The sequence below is a fragment of the Ornithorhynchus anatinus genome, chromosome 13, assembly GCF_004115215.2.
Source record: "Ornithorhynchus anatinus isolate Pmale09 chromosome 13, mOrnAna1.pri.v4, whole genome shotgun sequence".
NCBI lineage: Eukaryota > Metazoa > Chordata > Mammalia > Monotremata > Ornithorhynchidae > Ornithorhynchus > Ornithorhynchus anatinus.
Genome location: NC_041740.1, coordinates 19,464,592 through 19,482,270, shown reverse-complemented (window position 1 = coordinate 19,482,270; position 17,679 = coordinate 19,464,592). Strand labels below are relative to the sequence as shown.

At 43.2% G+C, this 17,679-nt stretch overlaps 1 protein-coding gene across 1 annotated transcript in view; it reads left to right on the top strand.

The window, feature by feature from the left end:
* PLXDC2 (plexin domain containing 2) overlaps window positions 1-17,679 on the top strand; it is a 236,243-nt gene that overhangs the window by 109,891 nt on the left and 108,673 nt on the right. The window contains exon 3 of the mRNA XM_029077538.2: window positions 13,412-13,558. Coding sequence (XP_028933371.1) covers window positions 13,412-13,558 — 147 coding nt within the window. The remainder of the gene's footprint in view (window positions 1-13,411; window positions 13,559-17,679) is intronic.

Genomic DNA, 17,679 nt, shown 5'->3' with positions numbered 1-17,679 from the left:
TTGTCAGCAGCATCACGGGGTCCTGCTGGCTCTAAACAGGTTTAGTTTTCCAGAAGCCCGTTCCAGAGTTCCAAGCCCACGCGGAGACCCCCTCCAGAGGCAACAGCAAGTCGAAAATGTCCATTTGGATGCTGGGGGAAATGGGTTGGAGCCCGCAGAGACCTGTAACGGGCTTCTGGGAGGCTCACTCCTTTGGATTGAAGTTGTCTACCAACTCTAATGTAAAGAGAGATGCAGCATGGTATAGTGGATAGAGCATGGGCTTGGGAGTCAGAAGGTCATGGGTTCTAATCCTGGCTCCGCCACTTGTCTGCTGTGTGACCTTGGGCAAGTCACTTCACTTCTGGGCCTCAGTTACCTCATCTGTAAAATGGGAATTGAGACTGTGAGCCCCACGTGGGACAAAGGACTGTGTCCAACTCGATTTGCTTGTATCCACCCCTGCACTTACTACGGTGCCTGGCACCTAGAAAGCGCTTAACAAATACCATAACTATTATTATTATTATTGTGGGGGTATGACACTAGGCTGCAATCACTTTGGCTGTATATAGACCCCTCTGCCCCATCGATATTCTTCATGTGTATTTTATAATGTGCTACATCCTGCTCAGCCGGAAACATGACTGGTAGAGAAGAATGAGTGAGGCTTAACACACCACCAACCTTTGAATTCAACTCTAGGGCTTCCATTTCCAATGAGATTTTGTAGGGTCACCGGGCAACTACTGTTCCTTCAAAAATCATAACCTCTTCCCATCGAGCATTCTGATTCCCTCATCAACTCTAAGTAAAAATACCCAGATATGGGTGTGTATTGTTTTCCATTTTATTTAGAGAAGCAGCGTGGCTTAGTGAAAAGAGCACGGGCTTGAGAGGCAGAAGAGCACGTGGGTCATAATTCCAACTCTGCCACTTGTGTGCTCTGTGACCTTGGACAAGTCACTTAACTTCTCTGTACCTCAGTTACCTCATCTGTAAAATGGGGATTAAGACTGTTAGCCCCACGTGAGACAACCTGATTACCTTATGTCTACCCCAGTAGAACAGTACCTGGCACATAGTAAGCACTTAACAAATACCATCATTACTATTATTATTATCATTTCCATGTGCCAACTGATTTAATTTAAAAATTGAAAGGTATGATGTTCAGATTCCTTCTATAAACTCATTTACTATGAGACATTGTCCCTTCTTTTTTTCAAATGATTTTATTATTATATTTTTAGGACATTCATGCTACCTTGAACATCAAAGTGCATCTCCGTGTTTTCTTTCCAAAGGCATATAAGCAGTAACTTTAAGCTAATTAACATAGACAACTGGGCTCTGGGCCGGCCCATCCAACAGTGATATTTCAGTGAAATTATATTTCGTTTTTAAGCCCTGTTTGGGAAACCCTCTATTTGCCGAAGGGAAATGAAGTCCATTATTTTTTCATGGGCTGCCCATCCAGAATAGCTACAGCATTACCTTTCAGGAGGGTACTTACAGACCAGAGCGCTCGCTCGTTAAACGCAGCATACATGTGTCTTTGCGATTTCTCAAATGGGACTCATTTATGGAAATTGTTTGCTACTATCAGAGGCTTTAAGGCACTGGGATCTTTTTGGTTAATTGTAATTCCCTATCAAATACCCTTTTAGCACCCTTAAGAGGGATGTAGGCCCCAATGAGTTCATTGCAATTAGGAGCTCTGGCAGCTCGCTGTTAACACATTGCTAAGGGAATTTAGTGGAGAGCAGACAGGGGCTTCACGATAAATCCATTTTCTTTAATATGTGATGCTCCACGCATGGACAGTTCTACAGATTGAGTTGAAAGTTGGTGCTTTCTCGCGATGATGACCAGGTCAATACGATTGAATGAATGAATGATGACCAGGTAACTGCTTTCTCAAGTACTCCCCAAAGGAGATATCCCTTAGGGAACAGAAGGTGGCTGTTTCAGAATCAATCAATCAATGGTATTTATTGAGTGCCTACTACTACTAATAATAATGTTGGTATTTGTTAAGCGCTTACTAGGTGCAGAACACTATTCTAAGCGCTGGGGTAGATACAGGGCAATCAGGTTGTCCCACCTGAAGCTCACAGTCTTAATCCCCATTTTACAAATGAGATAACTGAGGCACAGAGAAGTTAAGGACTTGCCCACAGTCACACAGCTGGCAAGTGGCAGAGCCGGGATTCGAACCCATGACCTCTGACTCCCAAGCCCGTGCTCTTTCCACTGAGCCACACTGCTTCTCTATGTGCAGAGCACTATTCTAAGCTCTTCGAAGAGTATAACAGAATTAGTGGATACGTTCCCTGCCCATAGCGAGCTTACAGTCTAGAGATAGAGTCACTCATCAATCAGTTAGTGGTATCTATTAAGCACTTACTGGAGCAGAGCATTGTGCTAAGCCTTTGGGAGAATGCAGTAAAATCAAGTTGGCAGACCAGAGCACTGTACTAAGCGCTTGGGAGAGTGCAGTACAGTAGAGTTGGCAGAGAGGATCCCTGCCACAGGGAACTTCCAATCTACCATGGGAACCGGAGGCATCCTGAGGCAAAGAATGCATCTCACAGATAGTCCCTCTGTAAAAGCTCCCCTTAAAGCCCTCTCCCTGGGGAGGCCCTGAGAACACTCCTTCTCCACCGGGCATTTCACACTTCCTCACCAAGCAGGAATAAGCCTGAAAAGGACAATACTTTGAAGCCCCAAGATGGTGGCAGCCTTCTGCCTGGCTGGGAGACAGGACCCCTGGGTTCTAATCCCACCCCTTCCACTTGTCTGCCATGTGGCGCTGGACAGGTCACATAGTCGCAGGGTGGCCTAACGGACAAAGCGAGGGCCTGGGTTCTAATTCCGGCTCCACCACTTCTCTGCTGCATGATCTTTGGCAAGTCACTTCACTTCTCTCTGTCTCAGTTCCCTCATCTGCAAAATTTGGATTTGATATCTGTTCTCCCTCATATTTAGACAGTGAGCCCCATGGAGCACCTGATTATCTACCCTAGCACTGAGAAAAGTGCTTGGCACATAGGGCTTAACATATATCACTATTATTATAATATGATAGAAACAGATGGGGACACAGTCTGTGACCCGCCTGGTTATCTTGCTTAGTATAGTGGTTGGCACAAAGTAAGCCCTTAACAAATATTACAGGGATTATTATTAGCAATAGTAGTACTATCATTTTTATTATTAATAAAAATACTACTACTACTAATAATGAGTGTGGCCTAGTGGAATGACTAGGAGCCTGGGAGTCAGAAGGACCTGGGTTCTAAGCCCAGCTCCGCCACTTATCTGCTATATGACCTTGGGAAAGTCACTTCACTTTTCTTTGCCTCAGTTACCTCATCTCTAAAAACAGGGATGAATACTGTGAGCCCAATGTGGGTCATGGACTGTGTCCAACCTGATTAGCTTGTATCTACCCCAGAGTACTCTCCCAAGTGCTTAGTATAGTGCATGGCACATAGTAAGTACTTATGAAACAAAATAAAAACAAATAAAACTGCAGTGCCAATGTAGAACCAGGTAAACAAATGGGAACATTTGGGGACACTGCTATAAATCTACCTTTTATTTAGACAGCACTACCCATAACAAAATAGTTTTAGTGTTGGCTTCGACACACAGATCAATCAATGAGCAAGAATTATAAGCTGTAGAAGTTCAGTCTTCCAGATAAAAGCGTTTTTTTATATCGAGGGACCACAAAATGCCAAGATTTTTGTAGGGCCAACTCGCTTATTAAATTAAAGTGAAAGGTCTTAGTAGGAGTTAAACCAAAATCCACAGCTTCTAAACAGGCTTGCTAATACTGAGCTGCAGAGAGAATTCAAATGAGCATCTGTGCTGTCTCAAAAATAGCCTGTCCAGAGGAGCTCCAGGGTAAAGACTTGATCTCCCAGCAGACATAGAAAGTTGACTTTGTTTCACATTTTCCTACTCAAAGGAGCATCACCCCACAAGAAATTATTAGCATTTGTTAATGGCTTATTTTTATGTCAAGCTCTATTCTAAAGCATTGGGGTAGATACAAGTTAATCCAGTTGGACACAGTCCCTGTCCCACAAGTGGCCTAGTAAGAGCATAAAACTGGGAGTCAAGAGAGCTGAGTTCAAATTCCAGCTCCATCGTTGTTCTACTCTGTGACCATGGACAAGTCAGTTAACTTCTCTGTGTCTCAGTTTCCTCATTGGTGAAGTAGGGATTCAAGACCAGGGAATGTGTCTACCAACTCTGTTCTGTTGTACTCTACCAAGTGTGTAGTACAGTCCTGCATATACAGTAAGTGCTCAATAAGCAGGATTGATAGAATGATTCATCTGTTCTCCCTCCCCCTAGACTGTGAGTCTCAGGTGGGACAGGGAAGGTATCTGATCTGTTGGCATCGTATCGACCCCAGGGATGAGCATAGTGCTTGTCACATAGTAAGTGCCTAACAAATACCATTATGATTATTTAGAGGCATATTGAGGTGTTTCCTTAGGAGGGATGATATTCTGAACTAGAAAATGGACAGTTTCTGCTGTTGCACATTATATAATCATGGTGGGAGAACGGTTTTAAGAAGAAATCTAAGTTTCCAGGAGCTATCTTCCTGAAAATTTAGTTAGAACACTTATTTCCCCCCGTCTCTTTGTAGACCAATTTAATTTCCTTTTCAATAAGTACTAAATGAAGTTAAATATGAATTGAGGTGCTGAAACAGATATTTTCAAGAAAAAATAATCAATAGAAATGTTCACCTCAAATATTCCATACATTCCTTAAATTATGGAGCTCAGGGCTATAATTACAGTGTTTGATCTGCTGAATGTTAAAAGATTTTCCTGGAAGCGGGGATCAAGGTATCATTTCAAGTACTGCCATATAACAATCATTTGGAATTACGATCACCACCTAATAGCTTTTGATAGAGGCGTTCATTTTCAAGAGTCAATCATTTGAATGATTTGGATCAATTATTATAAAATGATGATGAGTGGAGGCTGTAGATAATTTAACTGGCTGACATACTAGCATGGCTTTTCCTTGGCAAATATTACTTTTCTTTATATTGTATAAATTTTTGCATATTCATACTGCTCAAATACCTCTTCCCTCAGTCTTAAAATGCTTCACACCTCTAAGGAATTGTCTGCCCAGAAAATATTGCAAATATTTTCTAAGTGCTTCAGTTTAATTCCCGAAGGAGTGGGAAAATGATCAGAAGAAAGATCCCGGCAGCAGAGTGAAGTTTAGACTGCAGAAGGGAGAGACAGGAGGCTGGGAGGTCAATGAGGAGCATGATGCTATAGTCAAGGTGGGAAATAAGTGCTTGGACCGTTACGGTAGCAGTTTGGGTGGACAGGAAAGGGCAGATGTTAATGATGTTGTGAAGGTAGAAGTGACAGGATTCCATGAAAGATTAAATGGGCAGGTTGAATGAGAGAAATGAATCGACAATAAAGTCAGGATTGTGGGCTTGTGGGACAAGGAGGATGGTGATGCTGTCTACAGTGATGGGAAAATTAAGAGGAAGACAGGGTTTGGGTGTGAAGATGAGGAGATCTGACTTGGCCATGTTAGTTTGAGGTGTTGGAGGGACCTTCAAGTAGAGATGTCCAGAAGGCAGGAGGAAAAGCGAGAGTGAAGAGAAGGAGAGAGATCGGAGATAGAGGTGAAGATTTGGGAATTGTCCACATAGAGATGGTAGTTAAAGTCATGGGAGAAAAATAATTCACTGAGGGAGTGGGTATAGATAGAGAATAGAATGGAAACCAGAACTGAGCCATACCCATAATTAGAGGGTGGGAAGCAGAGGAGGAGCCTGCAAAAGAGAGTGAGAAGGAGCGGCCAGAGAGATAGGAGGAGAACCAGGAGAGGACAGTGTCGGTGAAACCGGTTAGATTATGTTTCTAGGAGAAAGAGTTGGTCCACTGACTCAAAGGCAGCAGAGAGGTTAAGGAGGATTTGGATGGGAGTAGAGGTTATTGGATGTTGGAAGAAAGAGGCCATTGGTAACCTTAAAGAGAACCGTTTGTGGCATGGGGTAGGGAGAGGCAGAAACCAGATTGCAGGATGTAGAAGAGAGAGTTGGAGGAAGGTGGAGGCAGCTCGATAAATGCCATTGATTAATGGACTGATTGATTTCACTGTTCCTAATGCCAAAGCCTAGAAATACCCAGCTAGTCAACTGTAAAATTCCTGTCCATTGCTTAGACAGTTATTCTCTAAAGCATGAAATTTGATTACCCTTATCTTAGCAAGCATCACCGTTAAGGATTTAAAGCACTGCAGTGGAGAGCCAACTCTCAAAATTAGGGGTATAAAGGCACGGTAATTGGACAGGACATGACTCAATTGTTCCAGGATTATATGTGAGCTGTGGTGAAGCTGTTGGCTATAAAACAGGTGACTAAATAGGTGGTGATCCCATTCAGAACCCGATCGAAATAGCTTGGCATGTTGATTCTTCAGACTGTCAAAATGCACGATCCTTCTGCAAAAAGATCTGGTAACTTTATTGCCTGAGCTTTCACCAAGAGTGATATTTGTTAAGGACAATCTGACCTGACACAGTCCCTTTCCCTCATGGAACTCACAGTGAAAGGGAGAGGGAGAAGAGATATCTTGCCCCCATTGTACAGATGAGAACATGGAGGCGCACAGAGTAGTGAAGTGATTTGGCCAAGTTCACACATCAGGCAAGTGGGGGTTCTGAGATTAGAACCTAGGTCCCCCTACTCCTAATCCTGTACTCTTTCCACTAAGAGAAACTGGTTCTGTTTCCAGAATTCCAAGCATTTCCACCAGAATTAGTTGGCGTGGCCTAGTGGAAAGAGCGTGGTGAGTCAGAGGACTTTGGTTCCAATTCTGGCTCTGCCAGTTGCTTGCTGTGTGACATTGGACAGGTCACTTCACTTCTCTGTGCCTCAGTTTTCTAAACTATAAAATGGGGATTCAATACCTGTTCTCCCTCCTACTTTAGACTGTGAGCCTTGTAAAGGACAGAGATTATGTCCAACCTAATTGACTTGTACCTACCACAGCGCTTAGAACAGCATTTGACACTTAGTAAGCACTTAACAAGTACCATCAAACAAACACACAGCTTGAGTTTGGTGTGAGGCTTAGGGTGAGTGACTTTGTTGTGCCACATGACTTTACCAAGGGTGACCCTTGGCCAAGTCTTATCCACAAGCAGGTTTTACCTCAGACTGAAGATGATAAGCAGTGATGTATTCCATGGCCTTTCCAGCCCAGTGCTCAGTCTCTTTTCTTCCCAGGATCCTCTTGCCACTCTCTGTCTGGGTTTGACCCATCCAGACAGCTTAATTAGGAAACTAGAACGTCTCGGTCAGGAAAAGTTACCAGTTACAGATCTAGGCTAATTATTATGCTTTAAAAAATGGTTTTAAGTAGATTCTCTTGCTATCTCATTTAAAGGAACTCCCAGAACCAGCCGACATAAAAGCCTCCCTGCCAGGGCTCTGGAAGGAAGGAGATCTGGCTTCTAATCCCGGCTCTGTCACTCACTCTGTCACCTTGGACAAATCTTGTAAACTCTCTGGGCCTCAGTTTCCTCATCTATAAAATGGGGTTAAATGTCTGTTCTCCAACCCTCTTGGACCCCATGTGGGACAGTCCCATGTGGGAATTATTGTCATTATTATTAATAATAATTCTTATTACTATTCTATTTCTTCTCCTCTTCCTTCCTCTCTTTTTTGCTATGGTACCCTAGTGCTTGGCACACAGTAAGCGCTTAACATATACTACTATTAGTTTTATTACTAGCTGTTTCTGTTTATTATTTGAAGCAGTGTGGCCTAATGGAAAGAACACAGCCTGAGAGGCAGAGGACCTGGGTTCTAATCCCAGCTCTGCCACTTGCCTGCTTTGTGAGCTTGAGCAAGTCACTGATCTTCTCTCTGCCTCAGTTCCCTCATCTGCAAAATGGAGATTCAATATCTGTACTCCATCCTACTTAGAGCGTAAGCCCCATGTGGGACCTGATTATCTCATATCCACCCCAGCGCTTAATGCAGAGTAAACCCTCCATAAAAACCACAATTATTATTACTATTATTATTGTCATTATTAGTATTCCTTTTTCCTGTTATTCTCCTCTTTCCTCTGCATTCTGCCATGGTGACTTTCTGTTAGCTGTGTGTGTTTATTTTTCTTTGTAGGGCTTTACCTAGTCCCCATTGTGGGAGGGATAGACATTGAAAAGGAGTGGAGAGAGAAGCGGTGTTTACTAGTGTATAGAGCACGGACCTGAGAATCAGAAGGACCTGGGTTCTATATCCAGCTCCACCCCTTGTCTGCTAAATGTCCTTGGACTGTCGGTTTGCTTTTCTATGCCTCAGTTACATTATCTGTAAAATGGGGACAAAGACTGTGAGCCCCATGCGGGATGTAGACTGTGTTCAACTTTGATTACTTGACTCTACCCCAGCACTTAGTACATTGCCTGGTCCCTAGGAAGTTCATAACAGATATCATTTAAGAAAAAAAAAAGTGGACCAGAATGCCATAGTAGGAAAATCCTGGTTCCACTTCTTGTCTGCTGTGTGACCTTGGGCAAGCCATTTAACTCCTCTGTGCCTCAATTACCTAATCTGTAAAATGGAGATGAAGATTGTGAGCCCCAGGTGGGACATGGACTGTGTCCAATCTGATTAGTTTATATCTACCCTAAGCACAGCGCTTGTTACAGAGTAAGCACTTAATACCATAAAAAATAAATAAACCCAGACTGGTCAGCACTCTGGGAATAGTGTAGGATGGGGAGGAACTTCCAGAAGTATCTCAGAAACAGAATGGGGTCGGAGGCATTCTCAAAGTTTCCAGTTCAATAAATCAATCAATCAGTCAGTGGTTTATGGAGTGCTTTCCATGTGCAGAGCACTGAACTAAGTACTTGGGAGAGTACAATAGAACAATAAGACACATTCCCTGTCCGCAATGATCTTATAATCTAGAGGAATCTAGCAGTTGAGCTTACTGAGATGGACATTGATTAATTAGACATAATAATTAAGACTGTAAGCTGGTTATGTAAGCTTTGTTAGGAAGAAGAGGGTGGCTAGGTGTAAAGAAAGAATGTTATGTAGAGCCTTGAAACTGAAGGAAAGGGATTTTTATGTTATGTGAGAATAAATGGGGAGTCATTTGGGGGTTTTAAGGAGAAAAATGATGCATTCTGAGCAGTTTTTTTAAGATGATGATTAAGGAGGTTGTTGGTAGGATAGAACCAAGAGGGAAGAGGCTAGAGTAGAACAAAGCGGGACCAAGGGAGAGGAATAAGGAGGCTATTTCAGAGATCCACTTAGGGGCTGAGGAGGGTGTAAATTTAATGTACAGATGTGGTGATCAGATATCCTCAGTAAATGAAGCCTCTTCATTACGGTGGAGAAAATAATTCCTCTCTTCCAATTTCCAGAAACCCTCCCTTTCAGAGACAGCTAGAGGCCCTAGGAATATAGATTTGTTCAGTATACGGGTGAGGTCAATCTTGCTTAGTTATGCCAGTCGCTGCTTGTGGAAAAGCTGTAACAGGCTAAAAGGAGAAACATAAGTTGTTTAATTTGAATGCTTCTCATTATCCAAGCTTTCTGAGTCAAGCAAGCAGAAACACTGCTGCTTATCCTTTTACTCTACTGCTTCCCTTTTCTGAATTTTATGAACAATCAATTATATTTATTGGGTGCTTATTGCATGCAGAGCACTTGGGAGCCCAGTCACCTCACATTGGGGCTGTTGATAATAATAATAATAATTACGGTATTTGTTAAACGCTTACCATATGCCAGGCACTTTTCTAAGCGTTGGGGTGGATACAAGAAAATTGGGTCAGTCACAGTCCTTGCCCAGATAGGGCTTCCAGTCTTAATTCCCATTTTAAAGATGAGGTCACTGAGGAACAGAGAAATGACTTGACTTGCCCAAGGCCCCATAGCAGACGATGGTTGGGGAGAGAAAAAGAGAGTTGGATGGAGAGGGGGGACCCTGTGAGAGGCAGAAGGGAGCCCAAGAACAGAAGACCCAGAAAGCCAGAGGAGGAAGAGAAAGATGAAGGGCGGCAGAAGCGGAGAAAAGAAACAATGTCTAATTCCCAGGGAGTTTCCCACGGGGTTAGCGCATTTACTTGATTCATTTGGGGATCGCATTTGTGTTTATGAAACCTGTCCCTCCAAGAGTTGGAATAGATGCAAGTATTTGAATGCGGTCACAACTAGATCAGGAAAATTCCCTTTGTCATTATATGAAATTTGGATCTACCAGCTGGCCCCAAAAGGTCTAAAATTACTTGTTTATACCTGGAAACGTGCCACCGGCAGGATGGTCCACCCCATTGTCACAGCAACCCGAACACAAAGTGGACCCTCCTTCAAGTTCACCTGGCCATTTAGAGAGAGAGATAGAAATGAAGAGGTGGTATTTGAGGGCTGATCAGTTTTCTTTGGAAACGATTTGAGCGGCAACCCATCCTTGTCAATGGAGCAGGGACCCAAATGTAACCGCGGAAAAGCACTAAGAGCAGAAGAATTTTCAGTTTCTCCACTGAAATGGAAACACTTCTGCTAATGTGCAGAACTGTCGATGAATGCCCCATGCCTGAAATGCATCAATCTGACCATTTGTCAATCAAGCTAGGTGGTCTTGGGTTCAAGAACTAGTTCAGATGGCACTCAAAAAGTGAATACACTGTAAATCGTCTCTATGATGAAATTATAAAATGAGATTTGGGGAACTGAACTTCAGATTCTCCTCTTACTGTTAACATGGGCACAGACTCTGTTATTGTGCACTTTCCCAAGCGCTTACAACAGTTCTTTATGCATAGTAAGTTCTCAATAAATGCCATTGATTGATCCTAGTTCAAATTGGTTCATTGCTAAGTTGCTGTTTTATTTGAGAAGCATGTTGGTTGAAAGTTTATTATCATTATGATTATAGCTATTATTATTGTTATCATGTTTTATGGTAAGAGCTCACTACATATCTAGCACTGTTCCAAGTGCTTGGGTAGATAGAAGTTAATCAGGTTAATAAGTCTCACATGGGACTCGCAGTCTAAGAAATACAAAGCTCTTTAGTAGTGTTGTTTAGTCACTGCTGTTTGGCTTGTAAACTAAATGCCATTTCAGCTTGTGTGTGGCAATCACTGTTGGTGACTTTATTATTAGAAAAGCACCATGGCCTATTGGATAGAGTAAGGGCCTGGGAGTCGGAAGGGCCTGGGTTTTAATCCCCGCTCCACCATTTACTGGCTCTGCGACCTTGGGCAAGTCCGTGCCCCGGTTCCCTCATCTGGAAAATGGGGATTAAAATTCCCATGTAAGACCTGGACTGTGTCCAACCTGGTGCTTGGCACATAATAACCATTTAAAAAAGACCATTAAAAGAAAAAAAGAGCACTGTTCAAGAGTTTCCCCGAACATGTCTAATTAGAGGTGATTGTGAGCTCTTCAAGGGAAGGTAATAATAATTATGGTACTCGTTAAGCACTTACTATGTGCCAAGCACTGTTCTAAGTGCTGGGGTAGATACAAGATAATCAGGTGGGACACAGTCCCTGTCCCACATGGGGATCACCATCTTAATCGATTTTCCAGGTGGGGTAACTGAGGGCCAGAGAAGTGAAGTGAATTGCCTAAGGTCGCACAGCAGACAGGTGTCGGAGCCGGGATTAGAACCCAGGTCATTCTGACTCCCTGGCCTGTGCTCAGTCCACTAAGGCACGCTGATTAATTAACCCATGTGGGTTATTTTTCTGTTGCTCTCCCAAGCACTTAGTAAAGTGGTCTGCACATAGTAGGGGACACAGTACTGCTACTGAATGAATGAATGGATGAGCAAATGAATGACTGTGTCTTGAGAGAGTTCCATGAGTCAAAACCCCCCAACAAGTTGGGAGGCAGGGTGAAAAGAGAAAGGGATTGAGAATCCAGAGATCTGCATTCTAATCCCTGCTCTGTCTCTTGCCCACTATGTGACCTTGAACAAGTCACTTAAATTCTGTGTTCCTCATCTGCAAAATGGGCACCAAAAAACCGTTATCCCTCTTAATCGGTGAGCCATGTTGAGGAGAAAAACTGGGTGCTGTCTGAGGAGCCTGTACCTTACCCCACTGCTGGGTACATAGTAAATGATAAACAAATGCCATCATTACTGTGGGGGACTGCCCAGCAGTAGCAGTGGCCAGGAGAGAATTAGGAAACCCATCTGTTTGGGAATCACATATAAAGATTTTTCCACCCTCTGAATCTTCCACCTCAGTCAGGAATGGCATCTGCCTTGTGGCAGTCCCAGGCAAACGAGCATTTCCCAGCCTTTTTCCACGGGGAAGTGGTGGGAGTTGTAACAGCAAGTACTTCCACTCTTGGAAATCCTCTTCCTCCCCACCTAGGCTTTGAAGTGGCAACATCTCAGAGGACTGTGGGGAAGAAAAAACAGTGGCCTTGCTTTTTGACATAGAGGGGTGAAGCCTGCCCCCTTTTATGGCAGTTCTGGGCATGTCTGCCCCATGAAGTGGCATGGCATAGTAGGTAGAGCACGGGCCTGGGAGCCAGAAGGTCATGGGTTCTAATTCAGGCTCCACCACTTGCTTGCTGTATGACCTTGGGCAAGTCACTTCACTGGGCCTCAGTTACCCCATCTGTAAAATGGGGATTGAGACTGTGAGTCATACATGGGACAGAGACTGTGTCCAATCTGATTTGCTTGGATCCACCCAGTGCTTCCTGCAGAGCCTGGCACGTAATAAGCACTTAGCAAATCCCACAATTATTATTATTTTTATTATTTAAAAATCACCCTGACATCAACTAAACTCCACATTTGTCACTAAATTGCCGGACTAAATTAATTGAAACATATACTGTACATGTACACAATAGCTTGCCTAGCTAGAAAAAATTTTGCAGGAATCAAACCTCAGCCAGTTTCGTGAGGTCCTGAAGGAATAAGAGTCATGTGTGACTCACCTATAAATTTTTTCCCCCCAGAGTTTAGTAATCCATCAGTCAATTAATGGTATTTATTGAGCATATACTGTATGCAGAGCACCAAACTGTTTGGGAGAGTACAATTAGCTCTTCCCACAGTAAACCCTCAATAAGTGCTATTGTAACTTTTACTCATTTTGCCTGAATTCAGATAGGGAAATTGGAAACAGGCAACATTATCTCATCTCAATTGCACTTCTTAATAAGCCTAATATGAAGTGAGGCGAGGCTACCTGTGAGAAATGTCTGTTGACTGGTCTTTTATATCATTAAATCACCAGTGCTTTAAATCCCTCTAGATACTTTGAACAGCAAAAAGACTTCCAATTTCCCAGATTTTTGTCTTAGCCCTGCCAGGGCCTCAATTCCGTTTGTCAACGGTATTTCTCTGTCCATTATTGCAGGAGGACACAGATCACAATTACTACGTTTCCAGAACATACGGTCCGTTTGATTCTGCAAGCCGAGATCTGTGGGTGAACATCGACCAGATGGAAAAAGACAGAGTCAAGATCCATGGGATCCTGTCCAACACTCATCGGCAAGCTGCGGTAAGAAGCTGTCCGAAAAAGCCTGGGTCTTTCTCTCTCCGATAAACTCATGTTTCAGGCATTGGAACGGTGGTTCTCATTCAGAGCAACAATTCGAATCATTGTTACTTGGAAATTGTTATTTATGGCCATAATTGTCTGGAGGGATTGGGCAAAGAAAAGCAAAACCCAAATGATTTTTCACTCTGTTGACTGAATGCAGTACGGCGTAGTGGATAGAGCATGGGCCTCGGAGTCAGAAGGTCATAGGTTCTAATTCTGGCTCCACCGCTAGTCTGCTGTGTGACCTTGAACAAGTCATTTCGCTTCTCTGGGCCTCAGTTCCCTCATCTGTAAAATGGGGATTGAGACTGTGAGCCCCCCATGGAACAGGGACTATATCCAACTCGATTTGCTTGTATTCACCTCAGTGCTTAGTGCAGTGCAGTACATAGTAAGAACATAACAAATACCATTATTATTATTATTGTTATTAATATTATTGTTTTCTTTAGATCAGGGCTGATGAGTTGAAATTTCATGTGTTCTTGGGACAGATACTCAAAGCTGCTATTGAAGCGGCCTTTAACTCATATACTGAAGGATGCTAAAATCTGGAGGTCGCTTAAATTCTATCAAGTCATATATTGTGATTTCCGCAAGAGTGTAAGTAAACCTTTGTCCAAATGTCAGCCCCCCTCTAGTTTTATAGCACTGTTTTAAACACCCCCAGGGGTGCTATGCCATCTTCAAACTAGATCAACTCAGATTACCATCTCCTAAACTATGAATGCAAATCTTTTCCCAACTTCCAAATCTAAACCCCATCACTGGCCTCCTCCCTGAGAACAGTGTGAATAGAACTTAGAAACTGTGAGGTCAGAGGCCCAGCATCAGGATTCAGACAGTTCATTTTATTTCTCCTTTCCCGGTTAGTTACAGCTAGTTATCTGGGCTTGGACAGCCCCCAGAATTACGAGTGATGATTTTACCTGAGCATTCCTTGAATAATCAACATTCCAGAGATGTGGTCTGTGGCTGAAAGAAGAGACAAACCTCAAAATTACCTCTATGCTGGACCCTTCCCTCCTTTTCTCCCAAGCACATAAGCCCACAGCTAGATGACAATTTCAGAAATTATTCACGGAGCGAGATTTGGGTCAGCTTCTCAAAAGAAAGAAATGTGATAATCGTGCTGGATTAGAATGACTAGTAGCAGGTGCTTTCCTGGCTCAACACTGTTTCCCAGCCCCCAGTGGTGAGAGGAGACCAGAATCCTTGGGGTGGAACAAAAGCTTGAAGCCAAAGCGGGAGATTTGACAGGCAATCTGACATTATAGAGTTCACTGGAGAAGGAGGAAGCCTGGCGGCAGATGAATGTGCTTGACCTAGTGAAAAGAGCCCAGACACGGGAGTCAGAGGACCCAGGTTCTATTTCTGATTCTGCCATGCTTGCTCTGTGATCTTGGGCAAGTCACTTCACTACCTGTTCTCCCTCCTACTTAGACTGTGAGCCCCATATAGGACCTGATTATCTTGTATAATAATAATAATTATAATGGTACTTGTTAAGCACTTACTAGTACTGGGGTAGATACAGGTAGTCAGGTTGAACACAGTCCCTGTCCCACATGAGGCTCACACTCTTAAGCCCCGTTTTTACAGATAAGGTAACCAAGGCCCAGAGAAGTGAAGTGACTTGCCCAAGGTCACACAGCAGACATGTGACAGAGCCAGGATTAGAACCAAAGCCTTTCTGGCTCTCAGGCCCATGCTTTATCCACTAAACCATGCTTGTAACTACCCCAGCCCTGAGTATAGTGCTTAGCACATAGTAAGCAGTTAACAAATACCGCAATTATAATGTTGGTATTTGTTAAGCGCTTACTATGTGCCGAGCACTGTTCTAAGCGCTGGGGTAGACATAGGGGAATCAGGTTGTCCCACGTGGGGCTCACAGTCTTAATCCCCATTTTACAGATGAGGGAACTGAGGCACAGAGAAGTTAAGTGACTTGCCCACAGTCACACAGCCGACAAGTGGCAGAGCTGGGATTCGAACTCATGAGCCCTGACTCCAAAGCCCATGCTCTTTCCACTGAGCCACGCTGCTTCTCCAATTATCTCTGGCAACTGAAATCCATCGGAGAGAAAGGGGACAAGAAGGGGAATTTGTCTGTTCTCCTGACACTTGATATGCCATTCATATTAATGGTCCTGAAATAATCTGGATTGGCACGTCATCCCAGCATGGCACTGACAAATTCACATGGACAGGGAGAGATCTTGAAAACCAGTTAGGCAGAAGCTACCGCCCCACCTTACCCATGTGTAATTTCAGAAGGCAAACTGGCTTGATAGTGATTGAATTTTCCATTCAAAGCAAGGAAAATAAATCAGCGGATACAGCATAAAGCCTGTTTGTCCTTGAGAGCTCTCTCTTAGACTTCCCTCTAAGAAACAACGAAAATATTAAAGTGTTTAAAATCCAAATTAGCTGTCTAGCCAGGGCTGCTTAGTAAAACTTTCCAACCTTCTACAGTCTCCCTTACCACAAAGCTGAAGTAGGCCACCCTATTCTTAAAAATGGAATACTTTAAATATCGATTTCTCAAGGTATATCTGCAAGGATTTATTTTTGTTCAAAGTTCACCATCGAGGTGCCTCATATTTGTATGAAGTCCCAGGCATTTAAAATCAAAATGGGAATCCTCATCCACAAACATTTATTTAGAAACATTAAGCTCTGGTGCATTAGGAAAAAAAAAAGGAGGAGGAAGAGTCACGGAGTTTTGGCTACCAATAGTAGAACATTAGAGCAAGCAGCAGTAAAGGAATTTCTCTAACAATATGAATTTTGGTCACATCATTTCCCAGTTCTTTATACCTTTCAACGCACATTAGAAATTCCATTAATTATCACTTACAGTCCGATGACACGTTCGTGATGTCCTCCCCTCTCCGTCTTTTTGAACAAGTGAGGAAATTTAGGAAGAGAGTAGCTGACCTGAGTCCAATCAAAAACAAAGAACTTTCCTCACCATGATCAACTATAGGGTTTTTTTGTGGGCTTTTTTTAATGGTATTTGTTAAGCGCTTATTATGCACCAGGCACTGTACTAAGCACTGGGCTGGTTACAAGCTAGTTGGGTTGGACACAGTTCCTGTCCCACATGGGGCTCACAGTCTTAATCCCCATTTTATAGATGAGGGAACTGAGGCACAGAGAAGTAAAGTGATTTGCCCAAGGTCACACAGCAAGCAAATGGCAGAGTCAGAAATAGAACCCAGGTCTTCTGACTCCCAAACCCCTATTCTTTCCACTAGGCCTCGCTCTTTCCTTGAGGCCAGGGAACGAACCCATTTACCAACTCTGTTGTATTGTACTTTCCCGAGTGCTCTCATTTTCCAACCTTTTTCCCTCTCACCTGCTTCTCCCAAGATCTTAGTCCCACATGCTAAGAATTTAGGTACTCTCCCATCTCCCCACCCCCCACAGTACTTTTATACATTCCTTACAATCATTTTATTTTATGGTATTTGTTAGGTGCTTACTATGTATCAAGCGCTGTACTAATCACTGGGGTAGTTACAAGATTATCACATTGGAAACAGTCCCTTTCCCACTTTGGGCTCACAGTCTTAATCCCCATTGTACAGATGAGGTAAGGCCCAGAGAAGGTGAGTGACTTGCCCAAGGTCACACAGCAGACAGAGCTGAACCCAGGTCCTTCTGACATGACATTGCATTAAGAGTGGTGTGGCTGTATTTGCTATGCAGGACACTTGGTTTGGGATTTTGTTTTTGTTTTTTAAATGATAAGAATTTGTAAAGAATCAGAGTCAGTCAGATGACACATCTCAATCTTTGGCAAAATCTAGAAAACGCCCAGGCCCCTGGCTTTGTTTGAGGAACTTCTCCTGCATGAAGCTCTTCTGTCCCCTCCATCTCCCTCCAGCAGCTAATTATCGAATCATGCTCAACTTTTCCAAGGTTCATTAGAAAAGTTCATTAGAACTGTTCCCTTGCAAAGTGATGGATTCTTGGAAAGGAGGCAAGCATGTATGAAATTATCCGTTTCCCTCTGACAGTTGGGGAATTCCCTCAATTTCCTGGTGCTGGGACAGGATTTTCTATCTCCC